Below are 21,895 nucleotides of genomic sequence, written 5' to 3'. Positions count from 1 at the left end.
CAGCCGAGGGCAGGGTGGGGCGGGCCCCGGGCCCCGGGCCGCCCCTACGACAGGGCCCGCCCCGCGCCACGCCCGACCCCGCCTGCTCTCTGCTAACGGGCCGCGGCCCCCGCCTCCGCCCGCCAGCCCTCACCTTGCCCCGACGGCGGCCTTCGGGAGTCGGCACCCGCCCGCCCGCCGCTCCGCCACACCGCTGTGCCACCTGCCGCCCCCCCAGCCACCTCGGCGCGCCGGGCAGACCCGGCCCAGGTCACCGGCGGCCCGGGAGCAGGTAGGCGGTGGTGCGCGTGCGCAAGCCTTAAGACCCCATTCGCTGCTGCCAAGCGACACCCGCACCCAAACCGACCAATCCTGGCGCGCCTCTGCAGCCCGGCCCGACCGAGTCCCTAAAGGAGTGGTTCTTAAAGGACGGAGACCCAAAGGTACGGGGGGCGTGGCTGGGGCGCGCTCCTTCCAACTTTCTTACCACCTCTCTGCTCTCCCCGCGTGGGTTTGAGGTCCAAGCCTGCAACTCTTAACGTCCGGAGGTGCGAGGAAGCTTTGCGGTCTAAGCTCGAGTCCTCCCAGGGTAGCAACAGGACTGATGTCTGGAGGCGGGGAGGCTCCGCGTGACAGAGCGACACGCCCGGGGCGTGGGTTCCCCGGTCCACGCGGCCCGGCTGGAGGCCCGAGATAGACAAACCAAAGAGCATGGCCTACTGCCAGCCTGGATGGGGTGCCAAAGTCCGACCCCGGCGGGACACACCCCAGGCTGGGGACAGAGGCACCCGCAGATGGATGGCTAGCTGGAGGGAGATTAGGTAGCAGAGTTGTCTGTTTATTCATTCAGCAAGTATTGAGCACTGTGCACCAGCTGTATGCCAGGAATCGTGGATAAAGTGAGTAATTCCTGACACTAATAACTGTTAAGAAAGGAGGGCAGGGTGAGAGAACCCATCAAACAATTAAACACGTGTATAAATACAAACTGCTCTTCAGAGAGGAGCAGGGTTTTTGAGGGATGAAAAGAAACGTAGAAAGGGGGGAATGTGGAGTTAATGTTCAATGGGTACAGAATGTCAGTTGTGAAGATGAAAAGGTTCTGGGAATAGATGGTAGTGATTATTGCACAACAATGTGAATGTACCGAATACCACAGAACCGTACATTTTAAAGTGATTAAAATGATTAATTTTACCTTATGTTCGTTTTACCACAAAAAGAAAAGAAACCCAGAGTTTAGAGAGTAAAAGAGTGGAGTGAGAACCGCCAGAGAGAATAGAAAGGGCCAAACCATATAGGATCTTATGGGCCATAGTGGGAAGTTTAGGACAGTGCAAAACTGATCAAATTTGCATTTTGTAAAAATCACTCAGTCTGCTAAAGTTAAGATCAAAATGGATAAGGCTCAAAGAAGCTATGGTGGGACTGGCTGGAAAGTCAATGCAGTCATCTGGGCAAGAGAGAATGACACTGCAGCATGAACTAGGATGAAGGTGAAGAGGAAGAGAACTGAGCAGGCTGCAGAGAAATGTAGCAGCAAAATCAACATGACTTGGTGATGAATTAGATGGGAAGGGGTGATGAAGAAGCTTCAGGGATGCTACTGTTCAGCCTTGGATGAATGGATGGATGGTGGAGGAATCCACAGATAGGGAGAACACTGGAAGAGGTTCTGGTTTGGGAGAGAAGATTGATCACTAGTTCCATCTTAGAAAAATTGAATTTGAGGCACCTTTTCGACTTCTGGTTAGGATGTTGTGATGATTACTTTTAGGTGTCAAATTGAGTGGACTAAGGGGTGCTCAGATGGCTGGTAAAGCATTATTCCTGGGTACGTCTGTGAGGGTGTCTCTGGAAGAGGTTGGCTGAGTAGGTGGACTGAATAAAGAAGATCCATCCTTACCCAATGTGGGCAGGCACCATCCAATAGATAGAACAAAAAAGGCAGAGAATAGGTCAATATTCTCTCTCTGTCTCTGTCTGTCTCTCTCTCTCTCTCTCTCTCCCCTCCCCCACCCTTACCCTGGAGCTAAGATACCCTTCTTCTCCTGCCCTTGGCATCTGAACTCCAGATTCTCCAGCTTTTGGACTCTGGGACTTGTACCAACAGCCCCCCAGGTTCTCTGGCTTTTGCTCTCAGACTGAGAGTTACACCTTCAGCTTCCCTGGCTGTGAGGCCAAGTTCAAGTCAGAGTAGACTTGGACTGAGCCACACTACCAGCTTCCCTAGTTTCCAGTTTGCAGACAGCCTATTGTGGGACTTCTCAGCTTCTATACCCATGTGAGCCAATTCCTCTAATAAATCCCCTCCCATATATCTATATCTATATAGATTATCTATAGATACATATCTATATATCTATGTAGATACCCTACTGATTCTCTCTGAAGAACCTCGACTAATACATATGTCAACCTAGCAGTTGGATATATGGGCTGCAGTTCAATGTAGAGGTCTGGGCTGGACATAGGCTTTTGAAAGTCATCATCACATGGGTGGAAATTGAAGTAGGGCTTACATAACCAGAGAAAAATTACAAAATGAAAACAGAAGAGAGTTGTGATAGAATCTAAGATAGAGTCACCACCTCCTTGTATTCACACCCTTGTACGGTCTCCTCCCACACTGAGTCATGGCTGGCCTGTGTGACAGGTGATAATAAGGCTAGGTCATAACAGGCACAAAGAAGAAGAAAAACCAGAAGATTCAGGGTTCGTACGGAAGATTGGAAACCCTGTAGCGTATGTGCTAGGGAAAAGGTTAGAATCTTGGGCTCTCAAAACTTGTGATATAAGTGCTTTAGAATAGGGCCTTATACCCTCTGACTGGTGCAGTTGGTGTGGCTCAGGCACCACAGTGGATGGGACAACAGGGGTGAGATGTAGTACCTGAAGACCTAGCTGTCATCTCCAATCATTGGTCATTCTGGCTCCAGTTTCACAGTCAACTCCAGACTCCTTGCCTTCCAACCATTTTCAGCCCTCCACTCCCAGGCTAACACCCTGGACCACAGAAGAGCTCCACCTCTGACGTCATAAATATAGACACCTGATCTCTCACCTGTCCTTCCGCTATTCTCTGAAGTCCTTTCACTGTTCTCTGTCCTGTGGAAACTTCCAGTTCAGTTGTCCCTATACTTTATTCTATTTATCAGATTCTTCCAGTCTTCACTTCCTTCCCCATCAACTGAGAGTCCAGGGTCCATCACATTCTTCCCAATATGCTTACATCCCATGCACAGTTATCCTTCTGTCACGTGCCTGGCAGCATTCCAATCCTGGAAGAATCTAACCCTCTGTCTTCTCTAAATCTGCTCTGGGATGTAAATGGTGCTGGATAAAATCTCACAACCACACAGATCAGTGCTATGTACACTGTCAACCTCGATAGGTCCTCAACACTGTTCAACAGTTCTGTTTGCCAAGTCAGCTGTCTCCAGTTCTCCCCCAAATCAACTTCCAAATCTCCTGTGTGCTCCCCAGATTTCCCACTCTTCAACCCCCTTGCCCAGGTGCCTCCTTCACTGAAGAAAGAGCAACCATCAAAGTGATGCCCTCAGCTCCTGACAACTCCTCTCCTTCCTCTCCCTCCAGCATTCACCTTCTTTCCCTTTCCCCTTTACAACCAGACCTCATGGAAAAAGTGGTCTGTGTTTGAACACTCCATTGCTTCATCTTTCCCATCATTTCTCAGCCCCCTACAATTCTGATTTCTTCCTCACCACATCACTGAAACTGCCCTCATCAAGGACATCAAAGACCCAGTCTTTATCTTTCTTGACCTTTCAACAGCATTTGTCAGTGCTGTCCTCTTTCTCAGTCACTTAAAAAAAAATTCTATGACTTCCACTTTCCTGGTTTTCCTCTTCCTATATCTCTAGTCTCTTTCTCCCCCTCTGTCTCCTTTGCAGCTTCTTTTCCTCCACCATGAGAGAAATCATCACACTCTCCTTAGGCAGACTTATCTACTACATGGTTCCCATAAGTTACCAAAAGTGATGTTTCTCAAAGCAGTAGCTCTAGCCCTTGTCCCTGAGTTTCAGACCCAAATAACCATCCATGAATTTCAATATTTCCATTTGACAGCACCTCAAACCGTGCATTTCCACAACTGAATGTATCACCCTCAGGTCAAGTCCAGCTTCTCCCCCACTGTTCCCTACCTCCATAAGTGGCAACTCCAGTCTCTCAGTTGCCCAAGCCAGAACCCCAGGAGTCATCCCTAATTTCTCCTTTCCTTTCCCTCCCCATTCAATTGCTAATGCCTGTCAAGTCTACTTCTAATGTCTTTCAAATACACACACTTCTTTTTTCTCTGCTCCCACTATCTCTGGCCCGCATGCTTATCGCAGCCTTCTCACTGTTTTTGCTTCTCATCTCGCTGCCTTCCCTTTCACCATATTACAGCCAGGAAAACTCTAAAATGCATCTCTGACTTCATCACTCTTCTGCCTAAAATCATCCATGGCTCCCATTGCTCCTAGGAGTGAGTCCAGCATCTGGACACCTGTCACCTGCTTAACCTCCGCTTGTTCTTTATATGTAGACATCTCTTCTCCTGGAGGGCTTTCCCTGTATGCTGGACCAGGTTGGTCCCCTGCACCTGTCTCACCTTAACACCATCTCATGTTATTGCCCTCCTTCACTTGTCTAAACAGGAATAGGGCTAGGTAGAACTAAGCAAGCCCTGCTCCTGCTCCTGATGTTTCCTTCTCTGCCCACTCTGTTTTCTATGGAATTTTCCTGGGGAAGGAGCCTGATGTAAGGTTAACAGTGCAGGCTTGGGAACCAGGAAACCCCAAGACCTGCCCCAACTTAGGCATATTACCCCACTTCTCTCAGCAGGTTTACCCTTCTGTGCAATGGGATGAAAAGTGCCTATTCACAGGCTTGAATAAAGGGATTGTGGCGGGAGAGCCCACCAAAGCAGACAAGCCTGCTCTGGATCAGGGCCACTGCTGGGGAAAATGAAGCTCTATGAAGCTCCCCTTTTGAGGAGTACAGGCTCCCCAAATCTCCCTCCTAAATTAAGTGGTTGCTGCGCACTCTGTGTCTTAGGGAAAACCAACTTTATTACCACATCCACCACAGATGGACTAGAAGGCTACAACCACTTAAGAGTTTTAGTGGTCACCAGTAGTAACTATGTGACCCAGGAGGATATGCCCAGCTTCCTCCTTGCATCTTGTAGAAAACCACCTTTGCAGTATGATGCACAGGCAGTATGGGGTAGTGGTTAAGAGTGAAGGTTCTAAAGCTAGACTGCCTGTGTTGAGATACTGACTTTGCTCTTGGTAGCTCTGGGACCTTGGGCAAGTTACTTGTTTTCTCATCTGTAAAATGGAGAAAATACTCGTGATTTTTAGGATTGTAACTCTAATAAGCATTATTATTGCCCATAGGAAATCTAAGCACATACACAAGTTTCTCCCTCAGCAGAGTAAAGCAAATTGCAGTGTTCGCCTAGCCCTGCCGGAGGCAATGCCCAGGGTTCAAGCTCCAGACACAGGCCTGGAGGCACTAGAGTCATATGAAAAGGGCAGTGGACTTGAAGCCATATATCTGGGTTCCAGGCATGATTTCTATTTGACCCTGGGCAAGCTGCCCCTGCAGACAGATTTAGTACACACAGCTTACAATTCGAGGAGCTGATGCGGCATAACGTCAGCAGCAGGCCGGACCCCGCTCCCTGAAGCTTAGCTTTCCAGACTGCGCAAGCGCAAAGGGTACGCAAACTTCCCCGGCGCCCTAGGGGCGGGGCCCGAGGAGGCCGCGGAGCGCCGTTCCTGCGCGTCCAATCACAAGTGACGTCTCTCCCTTTCCCCATCCAATCAACGTACAAAGCGTAGGCCCCCGTGTATTGTGGGAGCCTGTTGTGGTTGCGTTGCGCCTGGGTCCCGTGGTTGGCTCCGATCTACGCAAGTGGCGTGCGCGCTCTCTGAGGCAGATTTTCGACTGGGCTCCCCAAGATGTCTGTGGCCTTCGTACCGGACTGGCTGCGGGGCAAGGCGGAAGTCAATCAAGAGACTATCCAACGGGTGAGCGTCAACGCGGGCAGAGATCTTGAGGAGCTGCCGAGTGCGGGAAGCTTCCCAGAGCAGCATCCCCGCTGAGACTGGTAGTCTGCGAAGGGTGTTGACCGGCGGGTGTGGAGTGAGATGGGAACGAAGTCAGCAAAGGCGCCGGGGCAGGACAGTCCGGCATAGGGGGTGCAGTCCGCCCCGCCGCCCTGATGTCTCACTGCACTGACCCTTTCTTTGATCTTTCAGCTCCTGGAGGAGAATGACCAGCTGATCCGCTGTATCGTGGAGTATCAGAACAAGGGCCGGGCGAACGAGTGTGTCCAGTAAGTGCCCCCCTTTTGCCTCTGACCCTTGAGTGGAGGGGAAGCCAGTGGATGATGCAGCAGTTATCCTGAACTAGGAATCTTGGGTGATGGATTGCAGTTGAAACTTGATTTACAGTCGAGGAAAGAGGGGCTCAGAGAGATTACTTACTTGCTCAAGATCATACAGCTAGTATATTGTGGAGCCTGGAGTCAGACGTGTGTCCCTCTTCAAAACTTGAATTATTCTCATTGCAAAACCTTATTTGTGTGGAGCCATGCTAGCTGATAACAACAGGAATAGGGAGGGGACCACACAGAAAACTATGCTCAGGAGATCAGAAGCACGGCCCCTTTCTCATTGTGGGTCCCTACCTCCTCCTTTGTCTGTTAAGTGAGGGGGTCAGACCATTTGCTGAGCTTCCTCCCATTTCTAACTTGCTGTCAGTTTGTGAGTGACACACACACAGATGAACAAAGGATTTCCAAGTTCACCCAAAGGTAAATTCTGCATAATTTAATGTGCTCTCTAATCATATACCAAAATGAGAGAAAATAGAGTCTGAGTTTATTTTACAAATCTAGTCCAAGAATTATGCCCCACTTCTTATAGAAAAATATTTCATTGTTACTGAAGAAATGTTTAAGAACCATTATGCCCTAGAAAAATCACCTACAATCCCTCACTGAGTATCTCAGTGGAATAGTAGCAATAATCCATTTTGGTATAAGTCTCTCTTTTTTTTTTTTGACAGAGTCTTGCTCTGTTGCCCAGGCTAGAGTGCCGTGGCATCAGCCTAGCTCACAGCAACCTCACACTCCTGGGCTCAAGCAATCCTTCTGCCTCAGCCTCCCAAGTAGCTGGGACTACAGGCATGCCTCACCGTTCCCAGCTAATTTAGTTGTCTGGCTAATTTCTTTCTATTTTTAGTAGAGACAGGATCTCACTTTTGCTCAGGCTGGTGTCAAACTCCTGATCTCCAGCATTCCTCCCGCCTCAGCCTCCCAGAATGCTAGGATTACAGGCATGAGCCACTATGCCCAGCCTATTTTGGTATAAGTATTAACATTTGACTCTGGCATTTGGTAATTTGCTTTTTTACAGTTTTTTGTTTGTTTGTTTTTACAGTAAGCACTTTCTCATTTTTCTATATGGAAAATGGTGGCAAAATGTTCAGTTTGATGTAATGATTCTCAACCCAGGGGTAAGAAAGTTATCAAGAGCTCCTACTGGGCTTTTTCACATTGCACGTGCCATGGTTCCTGGCCACTCATCTGATTTGTCTTCATGGGTGGGGAGCTCCACCTCCTGATTGAGAATTGCTGCTGTAGTAAGCTCACATTGATCATGGAAATATCTTGTCCCTTCTTTAAAGTTTGTTCAAAAGCTATTTTATAAGTATAGTTGGCCCTCTGTTTCTGCAGGTTCTGCATCCATGGATTTAATAAACCACAAATAAAAAATATTTGGGGGAAAAGAACAATAAAAAGTAACAGTATTACAATAAAAGGTAATACATGTGAAACACAAGACAGTATAACAACTATTTACATAGCATTTACATTGTGTTAGGTATTATAAGTAATCTAGAGATGATTTAAAGTATATGGTAAGATGTGGAGGACATACATAGGTTATATGCAAATACTATAATATTTTATATAAGGGACTTGCACCTCCTTGGATTTTGTTATTTCTGTGGGGGAGCGGGAATAGGGGATCCTGGAACCAATCCCCTGCAGATACCAGGGGGCACCTGTACTACTAGTACCAGGCACTATTTCACACACTAGGAAATCAGTAGCAAAACAGACACCAGCTCTACACTCATGGAGCTGACATTCTAGAATCTAGAGGGAAAAAAATATATAATTAGGCACATAATAAGTGTTTTGAATAAGAATAAAGCAGAATAAGTGGGGGGAGGGTGCTATTTTATACAGGATATCTCTAATAAGGCAGCATTTGAGTAGCGAGCTAAGGTCAGGGAGCCAGCTATGCAGCAGTGAGGCATAGTGAGACGGTAAGGCAGAGAGGGCATCAGGTGGAAAGGCCCCCTGGCAGGAGTGTGCTGAACATCATCAAATCACAGCAAGGAGGCCACTGTGGCCAGAACCCAGTGAACAAAGAGAAAGCTGTAGAGGATGAAATCAGAGGAGTAACTGCAGACCCCTTATAGGGCATGAGAAAGGCTCAGCTTTACTCTGAGATGGGAGCCTTTGGAAGGTTTTAAACAGAGATACGACATGATCTTGACTTAGATTATACAATGATCACTTAGGCTGCTGTGTGGAGAATTAAAGTAGGTGTGCAAAGGTAGATCAGGGAAACTGGTTAGGAGATTATTGCAATAGTCCAAGCAACAAATTATGGTGGCTTGTCCTAGAGAGGTAACTGTAGAAGTGACCTGTGAGAGTAGGTGAGATTCTGGATATATTTTTCTTGAATATGTTAAGCAAGAAAGTTGATAACACTGCACCATCCAATCAGTGGATGAGCCATTCCACTAGAGTAAGTACATTGGTTTTCAGTGTTTGTTTATGGTCAGTAAAAACAAGCCTTTAATTTTTGCCTGTTTTTTACCCGTAGGTACCAACATGTGTTACATAGAAATCTCATTTATTTGGCTACCATTGCAGATGCCAGCCCAACCAGTAGTTCAAAAGCAATGGAATAATCTTCCAGTTGGCTGTTGTGAAGAGTAATTGAATGTAATCCTTCTTTTAGGAAATGGAGACAGGGTCTTTACCAACTCAACTGTCTGAATCATGAATGAAATTTCTGTGGCTCTTTTAAAAATGTGAAAATGTGAAGAAAGCTACTAACTGTATTCTCAATGTGAATATTTATTTTAGTAATTAAGTAGATCCCTCAAGAATTTGACCCCAGGTGTCCTCTTTCCTGAACTTGGAGCGTATCTGGATAACTGACATCATTAGCATCTTCAAGCCTACTTTTTAGTTTCTACCTGAAGAGGAAACTAAGTAGGCATTGGGCAGGAATTGATGAGATTCCTGAATGAGACCTTGCTAAATGGGCATGTGACTGTGTGCTTTCTCCTACCAGTTTGTAAATGTGGTCCCCCAACTGCCCTTTTCAGATTGCTTTGAAATAAAGCGTGCTTTTCCACGAAAGACTGATAAGGAGGTATAGAAGTTTTCATGTAATATGATCCATTTGGTTTTCCAGAAAAACTGTAAGGACTTAACTGTAAGGTATGTAACAATGATACCATTATCATTGCCAACAAAACTAATAGTGACTCTTAATTATAACCTAATATCATCTTATAGTAGATGTTCAATTTTCTGCCATTATCACAAAATGTCTTTGTTTATTTGTGTGAATCAGGATCCAAACAAGAGTCACATGTATTTTGCTGATGTCCCTTTAAGTCACTTAAAAAATATTTAATAGTCCCCCCTCTTTTTTTCTTTATTTGTTGAAAGAACTAGGTCATTTGTTCTAGAATTTCTCATGTTCTGGATTCATCCAGTTGTATCCCTGTAGTGTCATTAAGTATGTTCCCCTATCACCCACTTTTCCTGTAAACTGGTGGATTTAGATGCTCATTCAAACACAGATTCTAATATTTTTAGCAAGAATGCTTGCTTTTGCATCACATTAGGAAGTGACCTGATTTATTTTCAAGTTCCCAACAGGCCTTCACTTAAATTATGATCTACCCAGCTTTGATCTTGTAATTCACTAGGGGTTGCCTAATGGTGGTTTTCTAATTTTATCATTCTTTCTGCATTTATTAGCTGGATTCTGTAAAAAACTTTCACTCTTTGAGACTTATCTGTAAGATGAGGCAAAGAGATTCTTGTAAGCTAACCCAAAATTAGAAGCCCAGATCCCTGCTCCTTTTGTTGGAGTCAGGGCTTGCACCCCAGGGTGATGATAATATGTAAATAGTGAAGAGAGAATTCATTTTGAATCCCAGCTCTATACCTTAACATCTGTGAGCTCCATTTCCTCACCTCTAAAATGGGGATAATGAAAATAGTGTTTGCCTCCTGAGGTTGTGAGATTGAGATACTGTGGCTGCGAGCTGGGCACATGGTAAACAGTCAATGTGTGTTAGCTCTTATTAGGGTGGGAACTCCTAACACAGGTTGAGAAAGAATTCTCAACTCAAAGATTAAGACAGGTTTTAAAGAAAAAATTTCTTTTACTTTCCAAGGGAGGAAAGGGCATGGCATGAAAGAAAGAAGTGTCTGTGGTGAGGCTGAAGTGTTTAGGCTTTTTATTGGGGGGTGATAAAGGGTAAAATAAATAAATAAATAAGTTATTGCTGCAAAATGAAAACAGAAGGCAACTGTGTTTATTTTTCTTTTCTGCCAGGCTGTCTTTATTAGTCTCCTTGGAATGTGTTTTGGTGGATGTAGAGAGAGGAGGGTCACTCCTCTTCTATTTACTTAGTTCTTTTCAAGTGCTGTAAAAACAGACTCTTAAAGACAATGAGTTAAGCTACAGGTGGTTAATCAAATGAAGGGCCGTTGTGTGCTATGATCTTTCTTTTTTTTTCCTGTTAGATAGTTTATTACCAATGCCATCCTTTCAGCTCTGACGTGTTATCTAAGGGCTGTGGCCCTTTCCAGGTCTTCTCAAATCTGGGAGAGAACCCATTCCCTTGCTCCTTCACCCAATCTGCCATCCTTATGGCCTTAGCCCATTTGTAGTCTTCCTCTTCCACTGTTATTGGGGTTGGTGCCTATACTCTATACCAGTGGGCAAGAGTGGGCTGCTCATGGCCTGATCTGGTCAGCAGAGTATTGATTGGGGCTGTTCAATTGTTTTTAATTAGCTGCTAACCTTTAAAAATAAGAGGATTTCTTGTAACTCATTAACAGGCCTAAGGCTATTCAAGACAAACCTCCAGGTCCTCAATTTACATAACAAATCACTTGAGCCTGGGTACTTGGCAGGTGGCATGTCTCTGATCAAGACTTTCTTATCTTGAAAAATTCCAAGCCTTCATTCTTTAACCAACAACAAATCAAAGAGTCTTTAAACCCACCTATAACCTGTAAGCCCCCCTCCTCCACCCTCCCGCACTTGAGATGTCTTACCTTTTTAGGCCAAACTGACGTATGCCTTCCATGTACTGATTTATGACTGTACCTGTAATTCCTGTCTCCCTGAAATGTGTAAAACCAAATTGTAACCCAACCACTGTGAGTCCACTTGCTCAAGTCTTCTTGGGCCTGACTCCCAGCCATGGTCCTCAAATTTAGCTCAGAATAAACCCCTTTAAATTATTTTACAGAGTTTGGCTTCTTTCCCGTTGATAACCTTCCTTGTTTTCCTTCCCCACTCCCCCCTGAATGTGGTTTCCTAGGATCACTTCCTGTCTTAGTCTGTTTGAGCTTCTATAACAAAATACATAAACTGGGTGGCTTATAAACAACAGAAATTTATTTCTCACAGTTCCGGAGGCTGAGAAGTCAAAGATCAAGTCCCCAGCAAATTTGGTGTCTGGGGAGAGCCCACTTCCTGGCTCACAGACAGCCATCTTTTCACTGTAACCTCACATGTCAGAAAGAGTAAGGGGCCTCTTTTGGGTCTTTTTTATAAGAGCACTAATCTCATTCATGAGGGCTCTGCCTTCATGACCTAATCACCCTCCAAAGGCTCTACCTCCTGTCACCTTGAGGGTTAGGGTTTCAACATATGTGTGAATTTGGAGAGACATAAACATTCAGACTATAGTACTTCCCAAATGAACAGTTTACATTCAAATCATTGTCTCAGGGTCTGCTGAGGGAAACCAAACCAAGATGCCAGTTGTCTAATGCTTCACCCTTGGTGGGTAGACACAGATGGACTGGCTTAGCCAATATGGCTTCCATCAGCACTGGGGCATTTGAAAAATTTTTAGCCAAACCAAATCTACTTGCAAAGGCTAGTATCCAGAAAAAGTGTAAGAGCCAAGGAGAATTTAAAGGATGAAATCAGTAGCCAAGTAGGGTCAACATAAAATGAGTAAGGACCCTATCTGACAAGAGGTGTTTGTTGCAGTGGTGTTTTCAAATGAATTTGATGGGTCCAATCTCCCTCCTCTTCACTCAGTATATTATCACAGCTATGATTTATTACAATAAAGGGATACAAAATAAAAACAGCAAAGGGAAAAGGCACATCGGGTAACACCCAGAGGAAATCAGGCACAAGCTTCTAAGAATCCTCTCCCAGTGGAGTCACATGGAATATGCTTAATTCCTCCAACAATGAATTGTGACAACACATGTGAAATGTCTATCATTAGAACCTCAATACCAAGGTTTTTACTGGGGGCTGGTCACATATGCATTCTCTGCCTATAGCACATCACAAAATTCGACTCCCAGAGGGAAAGCAGGTGTTCACCTTAAACCACGTTGTTTGTACAAACAGTTTAGGCATAGGGAACTGCTATTATCATTTAGGGGAAGTGTTTTATAAGTGTAGGGGATTATTTGCCATTCAAGTTCCTAGACTCCAGTCAAGGGCCAACCTATAATCAAGCCTTTCTAAAGAGAGCAGTCTTGTGCCAAGAGTATTAATAGGCCTTTTCCGTACAATTTCCTAGGATTTAAGATATCCTTTTATTTAAAATACAGTATAAGCAAATAAGGTAGATATTATATATATATATATATCTTCTCATTATATTCATTTTCTCTCCTTGTATTCACCTGCTTTTCCCTTCAAGTTATAAAAATATAAAAGTTACTTTGTGGGGGAAAGAGTCATGGGGTAGAGAGACCCCCGCTTGAGTCTGAATTGTGTATTACAGAGGAGATGTTGAAGGGTACATTGGGAGCTGAGGAAGCAATAAATTGATGACTGATACACTATGTACTGGGACAACTGTGTACCTACCTTTTCTTTAATATGTTAATCTGGTGAATTATACAAATAAATTTCCTGATGTTGAATCATCTTTGCACTCGAGTTAAAACCCATTAGGATAGCGTCCTAGCAGTGTTACTGCGTGGGTCGGCGCGTGGATAGAGGCGTGAGCCAGCCAGTTGTCCGGAGTGCCCCTGCCGCCCCTCTTGTCCAACCCGGGAGTCCCCGTCACCCTCCCTATCGAGCCGCTATGGAGGAGCAAAAGGAGGCAGAACACATCATGACCCCGTCTGTTTGGAAGATGCACCACTCGCGCATGCAGCGCGGTGGCTTGTGGCTGCACCGGAGTCCGCAGCTGTCACTGGTCACACGCAGCGCCTGGGAGCTCTACCTCTCGGCCAAAGTGGAGGCCCACGAGCCCGAGGTGTCCTTGAAGCCCGCCCACTCCCCTGCCCCTCGCCTGCACCCGCCGCGGGAAGCGGAAGCCGAAGCCTAGGCAGCGCCCCTCGACGGTGAGCAGCCCTCCCCGAGCCCATGGACACGCAGGAGGCGCCCAGAGCCGAGGATGCCCCTGCCCGTGGTGGCCCGCCCCGCCAAAGTCAGCCGCAAGCGGAGGGCGCCTTCCCCAGCCTGCCCCGCGTCCTGCACAGGCGCTTCTCCGGCCTCCGGAGCCGCAGCCCCGCGCCCCGCGCCGGCGCCGCCCGGCCGACAGCATGCTGAACGTGCTCGTGCGGGCCGGGGTGGCCTTCCGAAGACCCCGAGCGGCGCTACCGGAGCCCAGAGCACGGGTCCAAGCTCTGGCCCTAGTGCACAGACCGCAGGCGAGGCCCACCCCCGGGGGGCGCCCGCGGAAACCATGAGAAGCCACCGCCCGGGCTGCCCGGGAGCCGTCGCCGGGGAGGGACTCTGCCCCCGGGAGCCGTCGCCTTCCGTGTGCAGCGACGGCACCGAGAAGCCTGAGCCGGGGGCGCGGGCGCCTTCCGCCACACAGGTGCTGTCCTAACGGACTGGGACATGAACCTTTCCTTCTTGACTGGGAGAAGGGAGGCTTGGTTCTTGTGGGGCCTGGGAGGAAGGTCTGGGGTGTGGACCTGCCCTGGGGAGTGGGAGGAAAGTGGCCTGAGTCACTTCGTCCGTGGATGCTACTGGTTAGTGCCACGCGCCCCTGAGCCTTCGGGCGGGAGCAGCAGGGTTTTGGGTTCAAAGTTTTCTCATCTGGTGCGTTAGAGGTGGCGAGTATGTTCCAGTCTCAAGCGTGATCCTCCCTCAGACACACGCACACAATTAACCCAGACGTTCTTGGTCTGAATCCCGAAAATGTGGAGGGGGTGTTCAAAGCACTGTAAGGTTAAGCTGGGACCAGTTACTGGTGACACTGGGCTAGTTTTGGGAGGGGGGAAATTCTTGCCTGCGAGTTTCTGAGGCTCTGTTTACCTTTCCAGTCGTGGATTCTTTTAACTCCGTCTGCCTGGCGTTTTGTTAGAAATGTCAGGAAAATGAAGACCCTTTGAGAAATAAATAAAACCAATTAGATCATGAACACTTAAATACTGCTAAACTGTATTTTCTAATCTTTTATTTGAATTTTAAATTCATGTTTATAATGAAATTGGTCTCTTCTTGCACTGTTTTTGTCTGGTCTTGATGTCATAAAGTATGTTAGGTAGCTCTTTCTTTTTCTATTTTCTGAAATATGTTGATTGAGAAACCGATTATTGTTCCTTGAGGGTCTGATAAAATTTGCCTACAAAACAATCTGGACCTTGTGTCTTTTGGAAAGGAAGACCATGTTTGTTCTTAAAAGTTTTATTATAAAAAATTTCAAAGATACACAAAAGTAGAGAACATAGTTCAATAAATCCCCATATACCTATCACCTAGAAGCAACAATTAACAAGTTATGCTACGTTTATTTTGCTCAATATTCATTTTAAAATTTATTTTTCTTTTATGAAGCATTTTAAAGCTTCATAAATCCAAGATATTATGTGTTTTCATATTTCAGTATGCATCTCTAAAAAACCAAGGACATTTTCTTACATAACCAAATTTTATTATCACAGCTAAGAAAATTAAATATATTTTCCTGGTCTCATCTAATATCTAGGCTATAATCAAATTTCCCATTTGGTTGTCTGAAAATGTCTTCCACAGTTGTTTGGAGGGAGATCTGGGATTACTAATTCACTTTCTTCCGTGGTTATTGGTTTACTCAGGCCTTCTATTTCTTTCAAGTCAATTTTGGTCATTTCTATTTTCTAAAAATTATCTATTTCATCTGTTTACCCACTAGCATTCCTGATTATTAAATAGTTTGCCAGAGTTCTATCCCCTGAAATTCCAACTTCTGGTGTGATCCCACTCTAAAAGACTAAACATCCAGAATAATTTCCTGAAAATTCCTACTACCAAGGGTTCTCCTTCATGGTAATCATGGCCATTAAGTACAAGTTTGTAAACTCTATGGATATCAATTTTCTACCACTCTTGAAAATAAAGGAGATGTCAGTCATTTTGGTAGATAATAGTCCTAGACTTGCCTTGTCCTAGCAGTTTCTTCACCTTACTCACAGACCAAATTAAATACTTAATCTTAAAATCATCTAAAATATAATTTCAACTCACAAGACACAATAAAAGAATCTCTGAGCAAGGCAGGACCTCAGACAGAAGTTATTTCATCCTATTTATTTTACAGGTGAAGAAACTGAACTTCAGAGATCAAAGTGATTTGTCCCAGGTCACATAATCAGTGGCAGGAAGACTATATTGGAGTGTCAAAATAAGAATGAATTCCAGGACATTTAAAGTACTTAAGTGTACCCCAAATTAAGTATTTCATTCCTGAGTTCTCTGGGCAACACTCCCCATCCTTTCCTTTCACCACTCTATGTATGAAAATTAGCTTTACCAATTCATCTCCAGAAAGGTATGTACATTTCATATTTTGCGAACTGGTAGCTGTAAGCAAAATCAGACCCAGGACTACTAGCGTCTCAATTCAGCCTAGGTTACAAATGTTAAATCCAAAGACAGTTCCTCTGAAAGAGACACTGGACTCTCAGGGATGAAGAAGCTCTGACAGGGATGGCACTAATGTGATGATATGGAAAGGTTTGACTGCACTTTATACAGGTGGCTCAGGTGCAGAAATAAGTGAGAAATTATCTAAGTTAACTTGATTTTTAAATTTACTTTAATATAAAACTACTGTAATCAAAACAGTGTGCCACTTCACATCCATTAGCATGGTAATTATTAAAAAAAAAAAAGAAAATAACAATTGTTGGTGACGATGTGGAGAAATTAGAACCTTTGTGCACTGCTGATGGAAATGTAAAATAGTGCAGCCACTATGGAAAACAGTATGGCGGTTCCTGAAAAAATTAAAAATGTAATTAGCTTATGATCACTTCTGGGTATATATCCAAAAGAATCAGAAGTGGGGTCTCAGAGATATTGTATACCCATATTCCTAACAGTACTATTCACAATAGCTAAAAGGTAGAAGGAATCCGAATGTCGATTGACAGATTAATGGACTATTATACAGCCTCAAAAAGGGAACTAAAGTCTGACATGCTACAACATGCATGAAATTTGAAGACATTATGCTATGTGAAATCAGCCAGTCACAAAAGACAAATGCCATATGATTCCAGTTATATGAGGTACTTAGAGTAGTCAAATTAATATAGACAGACAGTAGAAGCATGGTTGCCAATAACTGGGGATAGAGAGGAATTGGGAGTTACTATTTAATGAGTGCAGAGTTTCAATTTTGCAAGATGAAAAATGTTCTGTAGACAGATGGTAGCGATGGTTGCACAATAATGTGAATGTACTTAATACCACTAAAGTGTACACTTAAAAATGATTAAAATGGTAAATTCCATGTAATGTATATTTTACAATTCAAAAAATTTTCAAAGGCATGGCACTGACATAAAGATACACAGATCAATGGAACAAGATTCCAGAAATAGACCCACACATATAATGGTCACAAAGTCAAAGTAAAGCAATGGATACAAGAGTTTTTCCAACACATGGTGATGGAACTACCGTATACCCCTATGGAAAAATGTGAACTTCAACCCTTACCTGACATCATAAGCAAATATCAATTCTAATACACCACAGACTTACATGTCAAAGGTAAAACTTTGTGGTTTTATAACTTATATATGAGAACATAGGAGAAAATCTTCACGAACTTGAGGTAGGCACAGACTTTTCAGCACAGAAAAAGCACAAACGATAAAACAAAAAAACCGATCAACTGACTCCACCAAAATCAAAAACTGCTTCGGAGAAAACACGTGAAAACAATGGAAAGACAAGGCCCAGATTAAAACATTCGTTATCATATATTTAACAAAACATCTGTATTCAGAACTCTCACACGTGAAGAACCCTTTCAAAAAGCGGACAAGATACTTGAACTAAAACTTCACAAGAGACGTAGAACGGCCAGTAAGAACACGAGCAGGAACGGAGCCAGCGACGCCGCACCAAAGCGGGAACGAACGCACTCCCGGACCTGAAAGGCCTTTCAAGTGAGGCAAACTGTCGCATAGCAGGATAGGATCACCGCTGCTTCCCGCGAGAAAGCAGACAAGCCAAACGGCCACTCCGGCTTACTAAACCTCCAATACTCACGCAATAGGATTCGTCCACAGCGCTAAGAAACAGGGAAGTCTCGCGATGCCCGGAGACGCGCGTTCGCTCACAGCTCGGCAGGATGAGATGGAGTAGAGAGCGCAGACGCATTCAGGGCTCCCACATTGGGCGACTGACTCCGAAGGGCAGGGCAAAGAGGACCCGCGCGGGCACCGGAGCGCCGGCCGGAGGCTCGTGGAGCGCTCCCAGACACGCCCACGTGCGCGCGCCCCCGCCGCCGCCGGCGCCTGCGATTAACCACCCCCCATTCTAGACTGTGCTCTCGCGGTATTTGTCCCGACTCTCGCGGGGTTTAGCGTGGCACTGGGAGGCCGTGCCCAGGGGAGGAGGTGGCGTTCCGTTAGTGACTTTGGGCTCTGGCGGCGGTGGCGGTGCTTTCTCTTTTGCTCACGGGCGGCCGCTCAGGCTGGAGGCCAGCCAGGTGAAGAGCTCGCCCGCATATGTGCGCGCTGCATGGGAACCTGGAGGCCGTGGGAGGGAGGGGGCTCCTGTCTCGGCCTCCTGCGCTGTCGCGACAGGCCAGCACCGGGCGGCCGTGGCGCGCACTTCGCCCCAGCCCTGCCTTGGCCCCCTCCGTGACTGCTTTCCTCCCCCTCTCTCCCAGCTCTTGCCGCCACCTCCGTCGCGATGGGGGCGCAGGACCGGCCGCAGTGCCACTTCGACATCGAGATCAACCGAGAGCCGGGTGAGCTGGAGACTGGGGCCTGGGCTTGCCTTGGCGAAGAGGAGGGGTCTGCTCTCGTCAGCCTTCCCCCAGGTCTTTCTGGGAGCTGGTGGGCGCAGTCAACTTTCGCTTTCCTCCTGGGAGAAAATCAGTGTAGAGGAGGGCAACCCCCACTCTGCTCGGAGTCTGGGCCTCTTCCTCCCAAACCCCACACGCCCCCGTGCGCTTCCAGCCTCAGCCCTCATATCCAGACTGGCGCCAAGAAAAAGGGGTGCAATTATTTTAGGAGTTTTTTTTTCTCTCCCGGTGTCTTTAGGGTGCCAATATTCCCATTTACGATTTCTGGTATCTTGCTCTGCACTATGAAGTTCAGACTCATCTATTGTGTATTTCCTAATAATTATATATCATTAACAGTTAATTCCGCCTCTGTTTTCCCTTAAGAATCTTTAGCCAGAATTTCTAGGTTCCTGGGAAAATGGCTTAGCCTTGTGTGATAAACCAAAAAGCATCCTGTACCAGCAGAATTGCAGCATGCATGCGCTTAGCATTACTGTTTTGTCTTTAGGGTATCCAACCATTCATTGGTGTATTTTTTTGAAAATAAAATATTTTACTCTAAAGGGTAGTTGTTTCGTTCTAAGTAGCAGAACGTACAAGGTTCCAACTGTTTTATTAGCTTTTTTTGGTATCTGTGACAGAAGTTTTAATTGGAGGCATGTACACTGTCTTTGTGCAACATCTTGTTCTGCAGATTCTTATGAGAGCCTGCTACTGTTCTAGGCTCTGGAGATAACGGCAATGAATACAACAAAGCCCTTTCTTCGTTTTATAGTTTATATTCTATTGGGAGAAGACAGACGATAAAGTAAGGAAAAAAATACAGTGGCTTGTAGGAGGGTACTATTTTAATAAGCTGGTCAGACAAGGCCATTTTGAGAAAATGTCATTTAAGCAGAAATCTGAAGGAGATGTTGAGGTGAGCCTTACTTGAGAAGAGCATTCTTTATAGAAGGAAACAGTTGACAGAGGCCCTGAGGAGTAATGATGTCTGGGTCTAGTACTTGGTCTCGTAAGATTATAAAAACCGTATTTTTTCTGTACCTTTTTTATATTTCAATACACACTTATTATTGTGTTAGAATTGCCTACAGTATTCAGTACAGTAACATGCTGTACAGGTTTGTAGCCTGCGAGCAATAGGCTATGCAATAATGCACTTCTCAGAGCATATTTCCATTGTTAAGTGATAGAGGACTGTTCTTTCATGTTTGAGGAATAGCAAGGAGCCCGGTGTGGCTGGAGTAGAGGAGAGAAAAAAGCAGTAGGGAATGACCAGTAAGACTTTGACTCAGTGAGACAGGAAGATATTAAGGGGTTTTGAGTGAAGGAATGAGATGAACTCAAGAAATTTTCTTTCCTTCTCTCTCTTTAATGTTTTCAAACTTGATGGATCTTAATCCTTATCTATAGTGAATCCATGCTTCGGATAACAGGGGTTTTTTTTTTTATTAAGAATTAAAAATAGGAGACTCCTGAAAAGTAGAAGTAAAACAGGTTCTGTAGTCAGTCATGTTTAGTATTCCTTTCCTAGTACGTGTTGAGATCCTAGGTTTGCACATAACCTGTGTTGTGAAAAATCTCCAGAATGTTTAGTATCATGTTGAGTGAACTTCACTCCTCAATATCCAGGATAATTCATTCTGAAAGAAGTGACTAGTGGTCTTGAGAATGCTGAATCTTAATATAAAAAACAAGGAATGCAGTGCTTATTGTTATATATTGAACCAGTTGATAATTGGCAATTTCATATGATTTAATCTTCTATATAATTGTTCCCTAGCACTTTTTAGTATGTTAACTAAGTAGTAGATAGTTGGAAATTTTACACAACCTTTTTTTTAATTTTATTTTTTTTTAAGAGACAAGGTCTTTTTTCTTTCATTTTTTTTTTTTTTTTTTTGAGACAGCGCCCCAGGTAGAGGTGCAGTGACATCATCGTAGCTCACTGCAACCTCAAATTCCTGGGCTCAAGTGATCTTCCTGCCCCAACCTCCTGAGTAGCTGGGGCTATAGGAGTGCACCACACCTGGCTAATTTTTCTATTTTTTGTAGAAATGGTGTCTCCTTTTGTTCCCTGTAGGAGATTTCGAACTCCTGGCCTCAAGCAATCTTCCTGCCTTGGCCTCACAAAGTGCCAGTATTATAGGTGTGAGCCACCATACCTGCCCGCTATTATTTCATTTATAATGATTGCTTTGGTTTTGATTTTGCTGTTTTTCTAGTTTTCTTAAAGAAATTGAGCAACATATCAAAGTATATGGGATATATCTTAATTTCACTCTATATTTATAGAATTAAATGCTAAAAGTAAAGTATCAAGTTAACGATCTATGCTTTTGAAGTGTTTTAATTCCTAAGTACTTGGATATTTTCCAGTTATTTTTCTGTAAATGAGTTCTCATTTAATTCTATATGGTGAGAGAACATACTTAGAATGATTTCAGTTCTTTTAAATTTGTTAAGATTTGATATGGTCTGTTTTGGTGTATTTCCCATGTATACTTGAAAACAATATATATTCTCTTGGTTTTTTGTAGAATGTTCTGTAAATGTCAGTTAAATCCACTTGGCTATTGGTGTTGTCCAGTTCCTCTATATCCTTGCTGATTTTATACTTGCTTTATTGATTACCAAGAGAGGAGTATTGAAGTCTCCAACTATAATGTGGATTTGTCTGTTTCTCCTTTAAGTTCTATTAGTTTTTTCTTTATTTATTTTGAAGCTCTTTCGTTAGATGGGTGCATACACATTTAGGATTGTTGTCTCTGTAGTGAATTGACCCTTTTATCATTATGTTATGACCCTTTATATTCCTAGTAATTTTCCGTGCTCTGAAGTTTACTTTGATGTGAATATAGCGATTCCAGCTTAGTTCTTAAATGGTATATCATTTTCAATCCTTTTACTTTTAACCTATCTATATCATATTTAAAGTGGGGTTATTATAGATAGCAAATAGATGAGTCTTTTTTTAACCCACCTAACAATCCATCTTTTAGTCAGTATATTTATTTACATTTAATATAATTATTCTTATGTTCGAATTTGTCTACTGTTTGGTTTTGTTTGCTCTGTTTTTTATTGTTTCCCTTTCCTGCCCTCTTTGGGATTATTTGAATATGTTTTAATATTCTTTAAAATTTTTCTGTTATGTTTTTGATGATGGCTGTAAAGTTTTTGTTTAGTGGTTGGTTGCTGTAGAGATTATGATCTATATACTTCACAGTGTATTTAGAATTAATATTTTGCCACTTCAGGTGAAACATAGAAACCATCCCACCATCCCTTTACCCCTTAGCTTATATGGTATTTGTCATATTTATTACATCTACAAACATTG

The 21,895-nt window shown here is 44.3% G+C and overlaps 3 protein-coding genes and 1 pseudogene across 7 annotated transcripts in view; 3 read left to right on the top strand and 1 right to left on the bottom strand.

The window, feature by feature from the left end:
- The window catches only part of SEC22C (SEC22 homolog C, vesicle trafficking protein), a 29,747-nt gene extending 29,527 nt beyond the window's left edge, over positions 1–220 (bottom strand). For all 3 annotated transcript variants that reach the window (XR_006729798.1, XM_045529870.1, XM_045529869.1), the window contains exon 1: positions 134–220. The gene's annotated coding sequence lies outside the window, so the exon portion shown is untranslated. The remainder of the gene's footprint in view (positions 1–133) is intronic.
- A 5,622-nt stretch (positions 221–5,842) lies between these two features.
- On the top strand, positions 5,843–11,577 carry SS18L2 (SS18 like 2). The gene is made up of 3 exons (XM_045529868.1): positions 5,843–6,020; positions 6,252–6,328; positions 8,898–11,577. The coding sequence occupies exons 1-3, from the start codon at positions 5,952–5,954 to the stop codon at positions 8,983–8,985; spliced, it is 234 nt and encodes a 77-aa protein (XP_045385824.1). The 5' UTR covers positions 5,843–5,951; the 3' UTR covers positions 8,986–11,577.
- Positions 6,252–14,020, top strand: LOC123623116 (annotated as a pseudogene).
- A 4,113-nt stretch (positions 14,021–18,133) lies between these two features.
- Positions 18,134–21,895, top strand: part of NKTR (natural killer cell triggering receptor) — a 56,919-nt gene continuing 53,157 nt past the window's right edge. For 2 of the 3 annotated variants that reach the window (XR_006729796.1, XM_045529856.1), the window contains exons 1-2: positions 18,139–18,249; positions 18,433–18,513. Coding sequence is in view for 2 of the 3 variants with exons in the window: in XM_045529856.1 (XP_045385812.1) it covers positions 18,456–18,513 (58 nt within the window). In the remaining variant the exon portion in view is untranslated. Of the gene's footprint in view, positions 18,250–18,432; positions 18,514–21,895 lie in introns of all 3 variants that reach the window. The other variant, XM_045529858.1, reaches the window with a different exon arrangement.

Source organism: Lemur catta, chromosome 18, assembly GCF_020740605.2.
Source record: "Lemur catta isolate mLemCat1 chromosome 18, mLemCat1.pri, whole genome shotgun sequence".
In the NCBI taxonomy this organism is placed as follows: domain Eukaryota; kingdom Metazoa; phylum Chordata; class Mammalia; order Primates; family Lemuridae; genus Lemur; species Lemur catta.
The sequence above is the reverse complement of the archived record's forward strand: the minus strand, read 5'-3'. Positions and strand labels throughout refer to the sequence as shown.